The sequence below is a fragment of the Erithacus rubecula genome (genome assembly GCF_903797595.1).
Source record: "Erithacus rubecula genome assembly, chromosome: 2".
NCBI classification, from domain to species: Eukaryota; Metazoa; Chordata; class Aves; order Passeriformes; family Muscicapidae; genus Erithacus; species Erithacus rubecula.
The window spans coordinates 79006380-79025280 of record NC_136685.1 but is presented as its reverse complement, the minus strand read 5'-3'; the positions used below and the strand labels follow the sequence as shown (position 1 = coordinate 79025280).

Here is an 18901-nt window from a genome sequence, read left to right as displayed (position 1 = left end):
CTATAGACCACACTTGAGGGCTGTCAGCCAACTCACAGTCACACAACTCAGAAACTTCCATCTTCCTTGCAACATCAGGGTTTTCAGAAGTGCATATTCGGGATTTAAGAGTTTAAATCACTTAAGAACTTCCAAAAGTGTTGCCCTGCCAGAACAAAAATAATGTATAAAGTTTTTAAGAAGTGCATTCTTGCAAATCTTACATATATTTTGCTCACCACACTTTCCCTGCGTGTTTCACACAAGGTGCACTGCAGACTATGGCATGCCATACCAAAACAAGCCTGTAGATTTGTTAGAGGAGTTTGACAGGAGAGAGCAAGAAGCTGGGGACAAGGGAATAAAGAAAACTAATTTAAAAATAACCATCATGAAATAATTGATGAGTTGATATAAATAGGAAAAGAAATTAAAAACAAGGGCCTTGGGTAGGTAAACCCAACCTTGGAGATGTAAAAAGGGAAACAGTTGTGCAATACATTGTCTTGTAAAAAATGGACATGAGCAACAGTTATTTAAAGCCAAACAGAATGCCTGGAACAGCCCTTGCACACACACACACACACACTAGAGAAACAAAATGCACAAATGGGAAAAAAGTATTTTCTTAAAATTGAAATTTCCAGCAGACTAAAGTTTCAGCTGTCATATGGTTGCAGAAACAAATTGATTTAGGCTGATGTGCATTAAGACCTTATACACAGAGCCAGAGAGTACAGTGTGGCACATTCCAGCTTTCCACTCCATTCTAGCAGGAGTTTGAAGCAGCTAAGCCATGACAAAAAGGCTCAGAGAGAACAATATTGCAGAAAATGGGATAAAGTAACACAGAAGGGGTTAGCTGCCGGCCACAAGCCCAATGGGGAATTGAAAGAAAAGTCTACAGGGACAGCAGCTCACACTGCCAAAGGAAATTGCATTGTTCAAAAGAATAACGTTTTCCAAAACACTTAAGGGTTGTGTTTCATGCTAGACCCAAAGGTATTGTTATTCAAACAATAAATCGTTTGCACTGTAAAAGCCTGAAAATAGCGTTTGGTGTATTGAATGTATTTTGAAGCTCTCAACATCCCAAATAAGCACCAATCAGTCTTCAGCATCAAAGATTTGGCTCACATTCTACAAACAAGTCACACCAAAATAGTTTAAAATTGCAAATAATTTCAAAATTGTTTGGCTTTCATTCACCAGTGATCTTTTTGTCTGCTTGTTTTAAGTAATCTATTTTCAAGTCATCTTTTCTTAGAACAATCCCATTCACTGCACTAACCAAGGGAATTATGTAGTCTTTATTGATGCAACAGGAATTATGCAAAAGATGCATCTTCTCATGGATCTAAAAAGCTCAGCACCAACAGACAAGCAGAATTGAATACACTTCATCCCATGTTGTTTTAAGAGGCACTTATGCACCAGACTGCATGAGTGAGCAACTCTTTAACTAGTCAACACCCAAAGTCAGATGTCACACGACATGCTGGTTTTCTGTCAAAAGATACATAGAGAATTTATACAGTTTAGCAAATGCTTCAAATAATGACTAGTGACACATCTAAATGCTGCAAAGAGTATCATTATCCTACCCAAATTTAGCACTATGGATCCTGTTTAAAACTCAGGGAAACTACTTTTCCATAAGCATCCAAGATCACAAAAGTAGAAAGCTGCTTTCAGTACTAGAGTTTATGGGACTCAACACACACAGCTGCAGGTTTTAGACAATTCTATAATAAGCAGGAAGAAGTTATGGAATGTACTAATTCAAAGGAAATAAAAAACCTGTGTGTTCTCTGCCAACCCATTGGATTGAAACCTTTGGAACACTTTATTCCATAAGGTAATAGCAAATGAGCAGCACAGGGTTAGAAATGCACATCAACTTCTGCTTTGGATGACAGAAATTCCCCCCCACCCACCCACTGTATTAACAGTTCCTGCCCTAAAGCAAACTGACAGAGCATTAGCTCTAACTTACTCTATTTCACTCCTCTTCTCAACCTTTTCTATGCTGGCTATTTTATCACTGCCCAGGAAGAGGCTGAACAGGCCAACTTCTGTCAGCAGCTGCCAGAAAGCCACAAGAATTTCTTTAGAATTTCTTTAAGACCCTTAATCACTTGTGTTTCTTTTTAATGTTCCAGAAATACAAGCCTTTCTAGATGCTCATGAGTCCTCTCCAACAAACAGCTAGAGGGAAATTGCTGAACCTGATATGAGTCACCATCTTTATTGTAGCCACCAGTCACTCCAATGGACATTCTTTTATTTGCTCATCTAATTATTTTTTCACAAGAGGCAACATGGCATTTTGGTGTTTTCGGTATTTGTCGTTCTTCCCCCAATTATTACCATTGAAGCAGGTGCACGTTTCACTTAAATCAGCACAAAACATGAATACCTGCTAACATTAATCTGAAATTATATTCCAGTTTAGGTTTGATTTGCTTTTTAGCATTATCAGCATTGGTTTTCACTTACACTTTCTAAAGAAGTACAGAAGTATTCTTAAGGGGAGCAAAGAAATAATTTCACAGGTAGCTTTGTTTGCTGAGTTTTCTTAAGGTATCTATTCATTAATCTTGGCATGTAATTGCAGTTTCAAATGCACCCTGCACCCATCATTCCTTGTATATTCTCCCTTCTGAAATGCCTTAAGGTGGGCTTAAATGGTGAACAACTGGATCTATATAATTTTTTCATTTTCACATAGATACAGTTTCTTACATTCCCTCTGTTATACTAGGATGTTTTCTGCTCTTCTGATAGCCCTGTGCTAACAGCAAAGTTCTCAAATAATTTATACAGCAACCAGCCTGATGATCCAGAGACTTAAAGCTCAAGAAAAGGTGAGGATTCCAAGGCAGATTTTTCCTCCCACTGCTTAGCATGAGATACTGAATTTGATTTTTAGCTCAAAATCCATGACAGCTGAGCTGATGCAGAGTCTTTACAGTCTTCTCTCAAGGAGCTCATACACAACTTGAATCCATAGTAATGAAGTCAATGGATCATGGTTTTGGAACAAGATCAAACAAAAGTGCACTAGCTGCATTTAGGAAATAGTGTCACCTTAAACACCATTCTCAGAAGCAAATAGCCTCAGCTGAGGTAATACCTGAAGTTTGTACAGCCATAAAGCATATTCCCTTATTTAAAAAAATCCCCTGCCTAAAAAGGATCAGTTATGAAACTTAATGGGCAGCAGCAGAATTTCTGTAACATGAAAGGCAGAGTAAGGCATGTTTACTGCAGCTAAGAGTGCTAAACACCTTATTAATTTTACACATTCCTGTGCTTCAAAACAAATAAAAATCTGCTCATTATGGCAGGCTTTGTACAGCATATACTGTCTTTTAGAAAACTAAGAGTACAACCCCATGTACACATGTCTCTCCTGCAGTAACAACAGGATCAAGAATTTTAAGCTGCTCGCTATCACTATCTCATCACTGCTCCACATTTGGTTCTGCTCCAAACAGTTAAAAATGCCCTGGGGAAATCCAGCCTATTTAATGTATCAGAATGCCAGGAATTATCTAAATCACTATTTGTTTTATTAGCAGCAATTCTCAAATACATGAGCTTTTTTATTCCATTAAACATCTAATTACAACAGTAAACAGAGATACACGAATAGCAAACAAAAAATAAAATAAAAATAGAATGACTGATTTTTATGAGCTGCAACAACTTTATCAGTTACAAAACAAGCTGCTGATTGCGTTGACATCATGCAGCCGAAAATGAAAGTTACTAAGTTCTCTCCAAATCTTGGTTTTTAGATGAGAAATTAATAAAATGTGCTTTATTCAGCTATAGACACTGCACATAGAGGATTTTACAGGTTGTGCAAGAGTGGCAAAAAATAGGGAAATTCTTCTTCATCTTCAGAGAGCAAGCCAAAGTAGTATTACTAAAAATACCACTCTGATGTTTCTTTGTCCAGGGCTAGATGCTATCTACACAGTCAAATTCGCAGTGCGTTGATCAAAACAAAAGACGACAAATCCCTATAAAAATACTCAAAATCCTACGTTATATTTGGAAAGCCTTTATAAAAATTTATGAATTCTGAGGAGCCAATCCTATTAGGAAAACAAATTAGACTAAGTTTTTATAGATAAGAAATCAAAAAAACCCTAGGAATAAGTTTCCAATCTAATAAAAATTATTTTCTGATTAAATCAATTCACTTAACAGGCATCAATGTATCATTCACTTCCTCTCTCCTCCCTCCTGAATTTCTGAGGTTCTCCCAACACCCTGCACCCATTTCTTTAGCTGAGTAGCCCCTCTGCCCATTTAGGCACGGTAGATAATCAAGCAACCCAGAAAGCCCAGCATTTGTCACTTGAGGGGACAGTGGGTTAACTGAAACACAAATATCAGGGAATCTGTGAGCGCCTCATATGTCAATGAATGGATTCTCATTTCTCAATGAATGGATCAACTGCACCCCCAGCAGGCAAGGCAGCACCCAGGTACACACCCAGCTCATCACTGCCACATGGGCACGCTGGCAGGTCTCAGGAAAGCAGCAGCAGCACTCCTCCTGCATTTGGCTGTATAGGGAATTTGGATGCCAGCATGCACCTACTGCCTAACACAGACATATCCTCAAGTAATCTACTTTTGTTCCCTGAAACTGTGAAGGGCTAGTTGAAAATAACTTGACTGTCCATTTAGATTACACAATCTTAATAGACATCAGAGAAGTGTCATTGCATGGGAAAAGGAATGTTACATTTTTTTACTCTACTGGCTGTCATCTAGGAGTGCAAAAATTTTAAAAATTGCATCTAAATTTAATTTTAAGAAACCTCCTTTCAGACTCTGAAATACAACACAGCAGCTATTTGATGTATATGGGTATATGGACCTTGTAAGACATTAGCAGGGTGCCTTTTTTTCCTCTCAGTAATGAAACTATAAAAAGGCACAGAAATCAGACCTGAAATAAAGTTACAAAAAAAGCAAAGCAAGAGGTGGGCTGTTAAAAACCCATCTTTGGCACCTCAAGAAAACATTCCATCAGGGGAGACAAATCTAGGGGGCTTACTGCCAGCACACTTTCTTTAGAAGGAACAATGAAAAGTATATTCTTTCCCATTGTGAACAGGAAAAAAGCAGGGTTTATTAATCATTGGCATGAGCAGGCCAGTTGTTTTTGATAGTCAAAAACAGGTAAAGTTATTTTACCTCCAGTATTTTAGCATTCCTGGTTATGGAATGGAAGAAGACCTAAGCTAAATGTACAACCAGTCACAGCAAGTGGCTTCTTTGGGCATCATCTACAGACAGTGAACTGATAGCATTTGTGAGGAGATATTCATGAAGCATAATTTCCCTAAAGTGTTTTAAATACTCCTATTACCTTTAAATGTGTTACAGTCAATGGTCAACTACAAGACCAAATCACTGAAGACTGCAGAATATTTGGTTGTGTAACAGGCAAGGAGATTAAGTTGCAAGTTTCTGCAGCTCCTTTTTCAAAATGCTTAAACAAGGATGGTAACTGCTGTTAAAATAAAGGATGACAGTAGCAAAAACACTAATTTGGATCTTTCTTAATGCTAGTAGCATTAGGAAGAGCAAATCAGTGGAAAGCACTTCTATACTAATACTGACGTTAACATCTGGAAGAAATGCAGACTAAGATATATGCATTTTTTCAGAAACCAGAAAACTTCATCTCTAAAAAGTCTTGAATGAGCTGAATTAAATTATAAATTCATTTCTACATGAATATATAACTTAATTTTTAGAGCAACTTTGAAACTTTAAGTTATTTTGCACTCCTGTGCAGCCACATGAAGTCAGACACTATAAATTAAGCTTGTTACAGTGAATATGTCTCCCAAATATCTCAAATTTAGCTTTAGAGATTTGGACTTTGAAAGTGATTGATGCTGAAATCATCAGAACTGATGTGTGAGATTAATGTAACATTGAATGATTTTGTCATACACCAGAGAAAGAAGAGCTGCTCCTAGGATTAGTGTATTTGGTTTACACAGTTAGGCTTTGGGAGGTGAGGGACCACTGCAGGGGTGGCCCCTGTGAGAGACACTGCGAGTTCCAGCTGGCTCCATGACAAACCTGCTCTTTGCCAAAGCTGGGCCCATCAATAGGACTGGTTGATACTTCTGCTGATAACACATATAAGGAAAAAAACTGCTGCCCAGGAGCTATGGGAGAGGAGCAAGACAAATGTGAGAGAAACAGCCCTGCAGACACCAAGGTCAGTGAAGGAGAACAGCAAGGAGGCATTCCAGGAGCTGGAGCAGAGGTTCTGCTGCTGCCCACAAAGAGAGTAGGTTGTCCCCATCAGCCCACAGAGGATGACACCAGAGCAGCTACAGCAGGTACCCACCCTGCAGCCCATGCCAGAGCAGGTGGATATGCTCTGACAGAAGCTGTAGCCCCTGGAGACCCACAAAGGTGCAGGAAGTGCAGCCCATGGGGCTGGTACTGCTTTTGAAAAGCTACAGCTTGTGTGGAGGACCCACACTGGAATAGTTTGACAGGGACTATATCCTGTGGCAGGGATCCCCCACCACAACAGAGAACTGTGAAGAAGGAGTTGCAAAGTGTTGACAAAGTGAACTGACTGCAGCCCCCATTCCCCAATACCCTGTGCCACTTGGGGGATTGAGGGAAAGGGGGTTGAAGATTCAGAACAAAGGACTGAAGTTGAGCTTGGAAAATCTGGGGGGATATGAGAAGGTGATTTTAGTCTTGTTCTTTTTTCTCACAATCCTATCCTATATTTAATTAGAAAGAGATGAATTTTCTCCAAGTTGAGTCTGTTTTGCTAGTGACAGTAATTGGTGATCTTCCCATCTTTATCTCAAGCTAAAAGATGTTTTATCTCATGTTCTCCCCTTGTCCTGTTGAGGAGGGGGATAGAGAGAGTGGCTTGGTGAGCAGCTGGCAGAAAACCATGGTTAACGCATTACAACTAAAAAGATAAAAACTAACTATTAGGTATCATTTTTTTCACTGCTTTGCAATACAAAATTACTTTTGTGTGTGGTAACTACACTAATAAATTACCCAGGATTTGAAATTCCCCATACCACTTTCAAAAGAATTTTTTTCTTCTAAAATTTTATTCAGTATTTTCCCAACGCTGATCAATTATTTTTGTCCCCATTTTCCACTTTTTTGAAAATTTATTTTCTCTAATTATGTTTGTATACAAAACATTACTGGAGAAAGACACCTGCAAAGAAATCAGTATTTTGACATAAGAATTCCCCTCCACACAGTCTGTCAGCACTGAAGCAAACTGCATGCTGCCACCTCAGCAAGAATCACAATTCATGTGAAGTACCACTGCTCCAGGCATGCAATCCACATACCAGTCTCCTGTTGAGAAAAAGCCAAAATCCCTCTAACTTAATTGAGTTTGTTCCCTTGATTTTAGTGATGAAACCTAAATATAGTTATTTGTCTCCAGGATCAGACAGACATATGGAATTTTAATCTACAACCACACCATCAAAAAGTTTCAAATATTAGAAACTTGCTCTAGAACCCTCTGAATTATCCCCATCTATGTACCTTCCTACATGGAACTCACCATTCTTCTTGGTATCTGACATTATTCCAGATGACAAATTATTTATGCCTGCCTAATGCAAAGACTCTGACAACTGTGCACCAAGCACAGCACCACTGCTCAGGCAAGGGAGGGAACTGTCCTGCTCTGCTCTGACCTCAAGTCCTGTGTGCAGTTCTGGGCGCCATAACACAAGAAAGATGTAAACTTGCTAAAGTGAGTCTAAAGGAGAGCAACAGAGATGGGGAAAGGTTTGGAGGAGAAGCCATAAAAGAAGTGGTTGATGTCACTTGGCTTGTCCAGCCTGGAGAAATCTGAGGGGAGACCCCACAGCCATCTGTGACTTCCTCACGAGAGGAAGTGGAGGAGCAAACTCTTTTCTCTGGTGACCAGTGACAAGACCTGAGGAATAGCCTGAAGTTGTGTCAGGGGAGGTTTAGGCTGGATATTAGAAAAAGATTCTTCCCCCAGAAGGTGGCTGGGCACTGGAACAGGCTCACCAGGGAAGTGGTCACAGCACCAGCCTGGCACAGTTCAAGAAATGCTTGGACCATGCTCTCAGGTACTTGGTGTGATCCTTGGGGTGTCTTGTGCAGGACTAGGAGTTGGACTTGTAGATGGTTCCTGCAAGTCCCTTCCAAACCAGGATAGTCTGTGATTCTATGAAATCATTTACCTCAAAAGAAGATGTGCTTGCATGTATTTGAAGACTGGGGCTGTTTTGGGAATATAGGAATGTTTTTTGAACTCTGATTTATATCCTTGCATTCTTGCTTAAACTGAAGCCACTGCCACCATCCAGGAAGGATTTGCCTTGACTGGATTCTGCTCCTGTTATGTGCTTTACATCCAGCTATGTCCACCTTCTATGTCTAGGCTATAGTTAGGCACATTATGTCTTCTGCATCCTTCTGAAGATTACAAATCTTTTCTCTGACTTTTAACATTAGTGTTAATTTTATTGCAAGAGCAGAAATGTGTTTGGAAACTGTCCAACAATGCTTTTGTTAAGAATTTCCAATATAATAAAAAAGAACAAGGAAAAAAAAGCTGTCTAACAGACTTACTAGTTTTTAAGTAATAAAAATGAATTGGCAAAATTGGATTTGGAATTTCAATTTTTTAAAGGTATTATGACAGGTGAAGTAAAGCTATATTTTATTTACTGTTTGCTCATGCAGGTCTGAAAAATATTCTGGCCATGCTTGTCAGGCACCATTGTAAACTGTCTTAAGCCTAACAGTTGCATATTAGATATCTGCCTCTACTGCCAAGTGACACTGCTATCCCTGTACCTCATGGCCTCTTTTCTCCCTGGGTAGCAATGCTGCCAAAGGCATAGCAGTGTGCTGAGCAAAAACATCAATTGGTCAAGTAACAGCAAGAGCACTTAGAATCTGAAAATCCCAACACTGCCCTTGCTGCTGATCAGAACTTCAGTAACAAAAAACCAAAAAAAAAAAAAAAATTATGCAATAATTGTCAATAACTTCTCATTATGATTCTTCAAAAATAACAGACTGAGGATTGTCCTGATGTCAAGTCTCCCCAAAAGTTAGTTTTGAACCAGTTTCTATTTTAACATAATTAAGCAAATAATTATATTTAGGAGTTATTAGAGAAAGACTACCACTATATCCTTGAGAAAGAATACCATTATTTGTCAAAAGTGCATGCTTGAAGCATATCTCATTTAGCTTAGAAAGAAATCTGTTCAGTTTGGAAGCTTTTATTAAGTTCTCTAGAATTCTTTTCTGAGGTACCAGGAAAGCAGCTATTCAATATCTGTCATTACTATGGGATGCAGAGACATGATGGCAAGTCGCTGCAAATTAAAGACCAAGTAACTCCTGTAAGCTAAAGCCTACCAGGTTAGCTACTCCTTCCCAATCCCTATCTCCTCCTTTTTCTCTTGATGAATTCACATTTTGTGAAAAAAAGGCAACACCAGAGAAAGAGAAAGAAAGAAACAAAAAAAAAAAAACAAAACATTATGCAAAGAAGAATTTAAGAGTATTTCACACATCCGTTTTCTCTCCAACACTTCCAACAACAGGCAAACAAAAAAATTTCACAGAGGCATAAGGAACTAGTTGAAGCAAATACATAGAATCTTAACAATTTCAGTTCTTCAAGGATTTCAGGCAAAAGTTTGCAACATCACTGTGATCACTACAATGTAAGCATTCCTCACATCTCTTGTAAATTCCTCTAGTAAGAGTATGGCTCTTCAGCACACTGGGTACAGCATGCGTGTACACTGAGGCCTCACTTCAGCAAAAACTCCCCATTGAGCCTTCAAACATGCTACAGCAAATTCATTTAATCTTAAATACAGCATCTGAGTTCACAACAGAACAGGGGTGGGTTGTGTTCAAATCCTTTATAGAACAAGCTGTGTTACAGCTACTTGGAAAAAGAAAACCATAGAAAAACAGCTCACCAATGAGCCACACTATATTAAGATCCATTTGAAGAACAATTAATTAACCAGCAGGATGTTCCAGATTTTTACTTTCTCTACGGTCAGTCAATAATTAAATATTGATCAATTTTAAAGCAACTCGATCATATTTGTGCATCTGAACTTGTTCTGCACTTTCAGAAGAGGTAAAGCAGTTCAATCTTGAACCTTTTTACCATAATCTTGAACCTCTTTACCACAGTCCTCAAATTGACATCTGTATAAGAAAAAGCTTAAAACAAACACAAACAAACCAAAAACCACAAAACCAAAACCCACAACTTTGTTACAGGCTTGGAATCTAGAAACAAACTGTTTCTATATTTGAGAATCTTTTTATATAAACAAGTTGATACAAACTGGCTTCAGAAGATATTTTTTAACCCATCAAACTCTATGTGGATTAGTAAATGTTGCACATGGTTATGTTAGGTTATTCACTTGAACAAAAGTCCATATAAAATACATACTGTGCCTATAAGGTCTTACTGTAAGTAATGAAGAAAATATGGTGACCCAGTTTCATCCCTGTTACAACAGAAATCAATTTAAGAAATCATTTCAATGAAGCAAAACCCAACCCCCTCCACAATGCTGAAAGAGTACATATGAAACTTCAAAATCTGTTCATGTGTATCTTGAGTTGCATTCACTACGTACCTCTCTTCTGCCTAACTTGTCATTGTGCAGCATCAAGTCTGTGATGAAATACTTTTAAATTCAGTGCCTCTATGCTCACTCTTTGTATTTTGATTTTCTTTGCAGGTATCAAGTAACATGATTATCTCAGAGGGAGCTATAATGAAATGTTATGCAAACTTTGTGAAGTGGATTAGATAGAGGATGTGAATACCTTCATTATGCAATAGTGGCCATAAACTATCATATGTCAATGCCTATCCCATTCAAAATGATGCATCTCAAAGTAATTGGTTTGTCTTTCAAAGTGGAAGAGTGGAGTGTAGGAAATAACTTCTTTAGCAAGAGAACACTCAAAACCCTCAAAGATTCATCTGAACACAAAAAAATAAGAACCTTGCTCTAAAACTGTATGAGCAAAACAGAATTCATAAATAAATAAACATTTTATTTATATTCATGCATTAGCCTGTCTGTTACAACACTCATGAGTAATGCAGTTGCCTTAAATCATAAAACAAAGTATTTTCACATATCTACCATTAGCATATCAGTGTACTGCAGGGTAGTCACAATAAATGTAAATTAAATAAATACTTTATGGCAAGCAAGGAATATCAATGCTCCAATTTTTTTTCTCTTTGCATTGTTTAAATAGGTTGTTGAAATAAAAATAACTGGATCAAATGAGAGGGAAACCCCCAGAAGAACACACGTTACAGATTACATAGAAAGCTTTTCACACAAATGCAGCAGGGATATTTAAGACTATTATTGTGACAAAATACTGACTTAATAAAAATAATAATAACCCCCAAGAACAATTAGGAAAAATCCCCAGCAACTAAACCACACACAAAATAAAGGCTTTACAATTTCAATCTTCAAACAAGTTAATGCCTATTTTCTTTCTTCCTGCTAATATTGTGGTAAGGTTTAATATACAGGTATCTAACCATTCAGCTACCAGATATCAAACTGTTGACAGATTAATCCCCTCTGCAATTAAGAATTATTCATTTGATATCAACATGTAGCAAAATCTGTTACAAAAACCACAGCTCAGATTTCTGCGCTTTCGATGTTTTATCTGTACTGAGATAAGGCACTGACTTTTATTCTTGATTGACAATGGGAGAATGCTCCACGTACAAGCTTACTACTGTGAAGCCTTGTTGTCAGTGTGAAGAATCACAAAATTGTGTTAAAAGGCAGACAGAATTCAATACTTTCCTCAACATCTGAAATGCAATCTTTCCAACAGATCATCTGTTCCTGCCATGTCCCCGGAAGTATAAACAACTCAAGTTTAAGATTTCACTATGAGGAATAAAATACTCTGCAGTTTAAGGGAGAAGAGAGGGTTACAGTCCATGAACTACTTGGTAAAGGACCTTCTTTCAGGTTTCATCTTTAAAGGACTCTACTATGCCACTAGGATTTTCATGTAATAAAAGCAATTTATCCTTCTAATCAGACCATTTCTATTCAAAGAGACTTCAGGTGGCTGTACCACAAGAAATATTTGCCTGTGCCTCTTGATGTCAATGTGACTGTGATTGCAAATTACTCACTAATGTAAAGAATAGCAGACTGTTGCATTATGCAAGCCCATCCACATTCTTCTGCATCCCTGTAAATGCAGCTACTTTCCTGTCTTGATTGTACTGTACAGTCTAACAATGGGTTTCATCTAATAAGCTATTCAGGAAACTTACACAGCAGGCAGGTCATCTCAACCCATTTCCTTTCTGTTACAAGTAACATGAAAAATGCTTTCAAACATCATATGAGACAGGAACACTTTGAAGCACCTCAAATTCTCATTAAATATTCACTAGAGCTATCCACAGTATCAGTACTATTATGGCCTCAAACACAGTTTGTCATGTACTACTGCTGCAGCAAGAAGTCTTGAAGGAAATCTCTACCCCACATAGGTAGAGTATGTTCAAAGTCCCATGCAAGGAGAAGAAAAAGATGGGGGAGGGGGAGAATGAAAACCGTATCTAAAATTTAAAAAGCAAAACAAACAAACAAAAACCAACCACCAGCTATTTTCTTTTAGCTATTCTAGAACTTCATTATAATCACCACGAGATAAATGTTCTAACCTCCATCTGCACCATCCCAATCTTTCTCCTCCCACATCAGTGCTGAATTTGCGGGAGCAGAAGAAGGAATCAGCCAAGAACGTAAAAAAACATTTCCAGTTAGAAGGAGACTTGCATGTAGTTTGGAACAGTCCTGACATCCCATTTATCTCAGATCTGACCACTATGGGACCTCTAAATAGCTCCTTTCTCAATCATTTGGGAAATGCCATGCTCAACTACTGGAGCAACACTTTTCTTCTGAAGTCCCAGCTGGCAGACAGCCTAACAGTATCAAGACAGAGGTCTAGAAACTAAAACAAAAACAAAAACAAAAAAGAAACAAAGAAAAAACTGGGGGGAAAAAGAAGCTGGCTTACGTGCTCCAGTTTGTCTTTCCTCCTCAGCCAGACACTGGCACTGTAGTCCTGCTGCTTGACAGTGCTGTAGAAGTTCGCACCTACTCTGGTGAGGCTTGGGGAAGGCTCCCTGGGTCTGCTCTTCAGCCTCATCTGCTCGAAGCCCTCATGGGGGGATGAGGAGAGCCAGTCATGCCTGACTTCCATCTTGACATGACAAGGCAAAGTCCAAGGAAAAAAATCAGAAGAAATCAAGAAATTAAGAGGCACTAAACGAAGATGGTCCAAAAGGGAACAGGATGGGGAAAGAAGAAAGAGAAGGAAATAAAAAAAAAGCCCTTAAAACCAGAAAATGGTAAGAAGGGGGCGACAAGCAGAAATAAGGTAGAAGGAGTGGAGGAAGAAAGAAAGGCTGCAGGTAGGAGAGAGGAGCGGGCTGGGAGAGATGGAGGGGCACTCGGGAAAGAAGACGCTCCAGGATGCCGCTGCTTGTTGCCCCGGCCGCCAGCAAGCTGCAGTCCGGGACCGCCGCAGCGGGAAGCGGTGCCTGCGGCTCTGCCCGGGACGGCGGCGAGGGCGGCGCGGCCCCGGCAGCGAGCCCGGGCGGGGCTGCCGCCTCCAGCCCGCCTGCAGGTTGGCGCAGTGGAGGGGCCGCGCCCGCCCGGGATGAGCCCGGCTCCTCCCCCGCCTCCCCTCCCCGCAGCCACCTTCGGGGGAGCAGCCAGTGCCGCGGGAGAGCCCCTTCCTTTCGGCAGGAGCTGCCTCCGTGCCCCTGGGGAAGTTGTCTCGCCTGCTCTCCCCCCGTCCCGGCGGCACCGACCCGCCCGCAGCCCGCCGAGGGCTGGGCGGCCGCTTGCCACTCCCTCTGCTGGAAGCCTTTGTCCGATCTCCCCACGGCGGAGGCTCCCGGGGCCGCCGCCCGCTGCCCTGCCCTGTCCATCCCATCCCATCCCATCCCATCCCGGGGTGGGCTGTGCCCCCCAGCCCGCCCGGCCCCGCCGGGGGATGCGGGGCTGCGGCCCCGGGGCCACCGCGCCGGCTCTCCCGCAGCTCCTCGCCGTCACCGCGACCCCTCCCTCCCTGGGCAGGGGCTCCCGGTGCTCTCGGGCGTAACCAGAGCGAGCTGCCGGCCCTTTACCGGGCAGCCGGGAGCGCTCCTCGCCTGACCGGGAGGCGCAAGCCCCGGCTGGGCTCCGCTCCAGGTCCGAGTCCCGCCTGGAAGTCCCCGCCGCCGCTGCGGCTCAGCCAGCTCCAGACCTCAGAAATCAAATCGCTTCTGTGGTCCCCATGGGCAGGGTCGCTGGAATGCCCACATTCGTAGATGTCTGGCATCTAGGATTTCTCTCATGGAATAAAAAGACCTTCTAGGGTGGTTTCTATAGTCCGCTGCCATCTCTTTTAGTAGAAGTTGATGTGTGTTGCTATTTATCTCAAATGTGTTTCAGCAGAAAAAAGGACTTTCCTTTTTCACACTATGAAAAGCCACCTCGCTAATTGCCCACACACTCTGTAAAGCTATATTAGGCATAGACAAGAAAACTTTCTCACACGGTGCATCAAGAAATATTTACTGGAGCTTAGAACAACATTTCAGTTTCCTGGTCAATATCTGCTGTCAGGCAAGTGTTTGCATGTATTCCAGTCCTTTGGAAATAGGTGCCCCTATGAGTACGTACAATTGATGCATCAGCCTCTACAGATTTCTTTCCCCTGGTACAGAACTACACTGATTCAGATAAAGGGATGCTGTACTAGAGGTCTATACTTGAATCCAGTTAACTGAAAATAGCCTTTGAATGGTAAAGAAGTTTATCCAGACAAATTTCTGAGAAAATTATAGAAGACCCCTTGGCTAACCACTTTATCTGCAGTAAACTCTACTTCCATCTGATCAAAAGTCAAATTTAAAACATCCTTATGACTATGACCTAAGGTGTATTACTGCAAAATATCGGCCAGAAACCAGACAGATTAATAATTTTTTTCTGTCAAAATTCTAAAGATACAGGCAAAACTCATGAGATATATAATAATTGAGGATTATTATTAATAGATAATACTAGTATCTTTGTGAAATAATGGAAAAATAAACTAAGGGGTAGCAAAGGATTGGTAGGACCATAAGTTACAGCATCTTCTTCTAAAACTAGAGAGACAATTTCAAAATCCTTACCTAAATACTACTACAAAAAAAAATGTAAGAAAATTCTAACAACCAGAAGCATCAATATTGTACACAATATCATACACTTTTAACTCACCAGTATAAAAGATTTGTAGTTTTCTTTCTGATAAGTTTATAGCTTCTTCAGTTAGGAAATTTAGGTGTTTCCAGGGTTGTCAATGCAACCTCAAAACACATGGATCCAGAATGAGATCTTTGTGATCCTGCTGCTGCATGCAGGACACACTGGAAGGCACTGAGATTTAATGTATGGCACATCCCAGCTGCAGCAGTTTTAAGCTGGGATGTGCCATACATTATTCACACAGAATAACTTGATTAGAAGCCTGCTGAACTGAACTTTAGCTGCAGATGCCCATTTAGGAATTCTAGATGCTCATAGATGCACCTACTCCCAAAGGACTGGAATAAATGCAAACATTCAGTCAGAAGAAAGGAAAAGAAAGGAAAACAAAAGAGCCTCTGTGTTTCTTCAAATATATTATATCCCAACACTATACATACATATATTTTTATATGTATAGTGTTCTTAGAAAAGCTGCATGTGCTGTAAATCAGGAGCCTGCTTTATGCTGGTTTTGCATAAGAATTTTCATATTGTTTCTATAGCAGTATATGAAGCACTTCAACCTTTTCTTTATCATTCTGATCTTTCTTGTTTTTGCTGCTTGCAAGTATTCATACAGAAAAGTTGTGTCACTCTGCAGTTGCCACCTGCTTTTCTCCCCATCCCTTAATACTATAATAGGATCAATATGCCATGGTATTTGACTACAATACATTGTCTCATTCCCCTACATGTACTGGATTAAATTTTTTTTTTAAACATATGTTAGCTATTTAGTAGGGTTCATTTAGCCTGCCTTCCCTAGCTACACTGCCAGCAGACCTTCTCAACTGCCACAGGAACTTCTTTCTGCCTATCCAAAACTGCCAGAAAATAGAGTCCTAAAGTTGCTTTTAGACTCTAAGCTATAAAGAGAGAGCTTGCTCCTCTTCCCAAACACCCTCTTTGACATGTAGATGTGCTGCTTTCTACTACTACTACTGCCAACATTATTATTATCCCAGTCCTACTCTCACTAGGAATGAGAGAGAAAAGGCAAAAAAAGAAGCCTGGAAAAAGTCTGTTAAAATCATGTGAACAAGCTATGCTAGCAAAGCCTTTGTTGCTTGCTGACCCCAACCAGAAAAGGCTTCTAGTGGGAAAACGTAATCTAATGACTATAAATTTTTTTTGTTTTCATAAAAATTTTACTCAGACAAAGTAATAAGCCAAGAACACAATGTCAGTCCCTAGTGAATACATCATTATTAATCTAATTTGAAAAGAGTAAAGAGCTATTTTCCAGATTTTGTGTTCCAGTTTATTTCCAGGTTAGAGCTATGCAAAAACCCCCAGTTTTGTTCAAACAACCACAAGCATATCGACCAATTTAATTCAAAGATAATTCAACTCATTAAAATTCAATCAGTTCTGTAGTAGATCAGCAATTCCAATTGGCTGTATGAGCTGGATTAAACTGCTGTCTTTCTCTTCCATGCAATTTTCAGAATTACCCAAACACCTGCTCCTGTCAAGGCCCTTTCCTTCCATACTCAGATGACTACAGCAGCAAGGATGAAATTACAAGCATCACACTTACATAATTAGCAATAGCTGCAAATTGTGCATATCATAATATGCTTTTACCTTACCATGTTTCAGGCTACAATTTTCTTCAATTCGCTGCCCATCTTATCAAGACTCGGAGGAGCTCCTTTAAGGCAATCCACAGAATATTCCATTTTCTATACCAACAGGATGAATGCTGTAGGGGGCAGAGTTAACTCAGGCCAATGCAAAGAAAATCAGGATATAAGTGGAAACATGTAGGTAGGGCTACAACAGATTTACTTTTTTAAAAAGACAGATTCTATTTCTTCCACAAATATTATCCAGAAAAATTTTAAGGGACCTGGTCCCTGTGCTCCAGCTTTCTGAACACATTTATTTTAATGAGGGGATTATAGCAGTTCAGCCTATCTACAAGAAACTTACATTTTTCATCAACAAATGGCATATACCTAAAACTATACCAACTCCTATAGCAAAACTTGGTTTTGGCTGCATACCAATACTTGCATGTGTGCACCTGTAATAGATTCCAAGCCTCCTTACAAAGCACTCATTTCTAATGCAGAGCTGGGCTGCACACAAGCACTGGCCCACTTTTTAGAGTGCACAGCACCTGACCAGCACAGCAGGCAGCAATTGCCTTGCAGGCTTCAGCTGCTGTCCAGTCAGAGGGCTGTGACTGACACCAGCTCCAGCAATAGCTCTGGGGCTGGCAGCCAGGTGGGAAGGGAACTGTCACCTGCTTATCCAGCTCAGCTTGCTGAGAACTTGCTTTCTCATCTAGGAATTGACAAAAACACTCAAATGGGGAGGCCTTTTTAACCTCCCAGTAACACTGGCCTATTCCAGATTAAATTAACTGTCTTTCAAACAATTTTTTAGAATTACCAAAACACTAGCCCCCTAAATTCTATCAGCCTACAAAGAAAAAACCCATTGCAGCAGGCTATTTCCTCTATGCTGATATGCTGGCTATGTCTCCAAGCCTATCTGCTACTACCTCCTGGAAGCAGCTGCCAATCATTGGAACATGGGTTTGCTGTAGGGAAGGACCAGAGAGAGAGAAAAAAAAAAGAAAGAAAAAAGAGATATTTTTTTTCCCTATAGTGCAATGTCCTTCAGTGCCAAGCACAAGGTCAGAATGTGCAGTAGGAAAAAAATAAGAAAAAAAAGCTATACTGCTACATGGAGATTTCTAAATAATTTCTGCATTGTTGCTTTGTCATATCCTATGAAGCATAACATTTATACCTTTATCTTGGGTTTTTGGACAAGGATTGCAGTCACAAGTATGAAATGAGAGCGTCAAACCTAAAGTTAAAGGGAATTTTTGGAGTTGGAAGTGCTTTGGATTTCAAGTTATGAACATACCAGATGCCTACCTCAGAAATAATATGGAAACATTGTCTAATACAGATGATGTTCCCTGCTTTAGCCCTCCCTTTCTGAATTTGACTATTAACCAAACTCTCCTGTGTCTCTTGTCTGAAATTTTAATCTCAAACTCTTTCTTCTTTGCATGATCTCTGATTCAAAATAAACAAAAAACAGCAACAAAGAAACCCCAAAACCACAAACAACCACAACTCAAACAAACAAACAAACACATAACAAACCTTAACAGAACAACCACCTGCTACGAGCATCATTAGTCTTCAGACATCTCTTGTCTGTCAGATTTGGTTGAAATAAGCCATGTCCCACAACATATTAGTCTAGGATTGACAAATTGTTTCCTTTAGAAACCAGACTAAAAATACCTGAGATATCAACTTATCCATCTTTCATTTGAAATGAAATATTATTCTGTAAGTATCATCAAAATATCCACTAGAAGTCCAGGCCTAGAATGTTTCTCCTGTGGCCTCCTTTCCATCTCCATGTAACCTAAGAGAGTGCTAAACTGACCCCTTAGGTCTGTCATGTGCAGCATGGATACCAGCATGGACTGGGATGCTCTTTGACTAGGGATTGTGAGA

At 40.0% G+C, this 18901-nt stretch overlaps 1 protein-coding gene across 2 annotated transcripts in view; it reads right to left on the bottom strand.

The window, feature by feature from the left end:
- The window catches only part of PLD5 (phospholipase D family member 5), a 158943-nt gene extending 145229 nt beyond the window's left edge, over positions 1-13714 (bottom strand). The window contains exon 1 of one of the 2 annotated variants that reach the window (XR_013773437.1): positions 13141-13629. Coding sequence is in view for 1 of the 2 variants with exons in the window: in XM_079298893.1 (XP_079155019.1) it covers positions 13141-13326 (186 nt within the window). In the remaining variant the exon portion in view is untranslated. Of the gene's footprint in view, positions 1-13140 lie in introns of both variants that reach the window. The other variant, XM_079298893.1, reaches the window with a different exon arrangement.
- Between the last annotated feature and the right edge of the window lie 5187 nt (positions 13715-18901).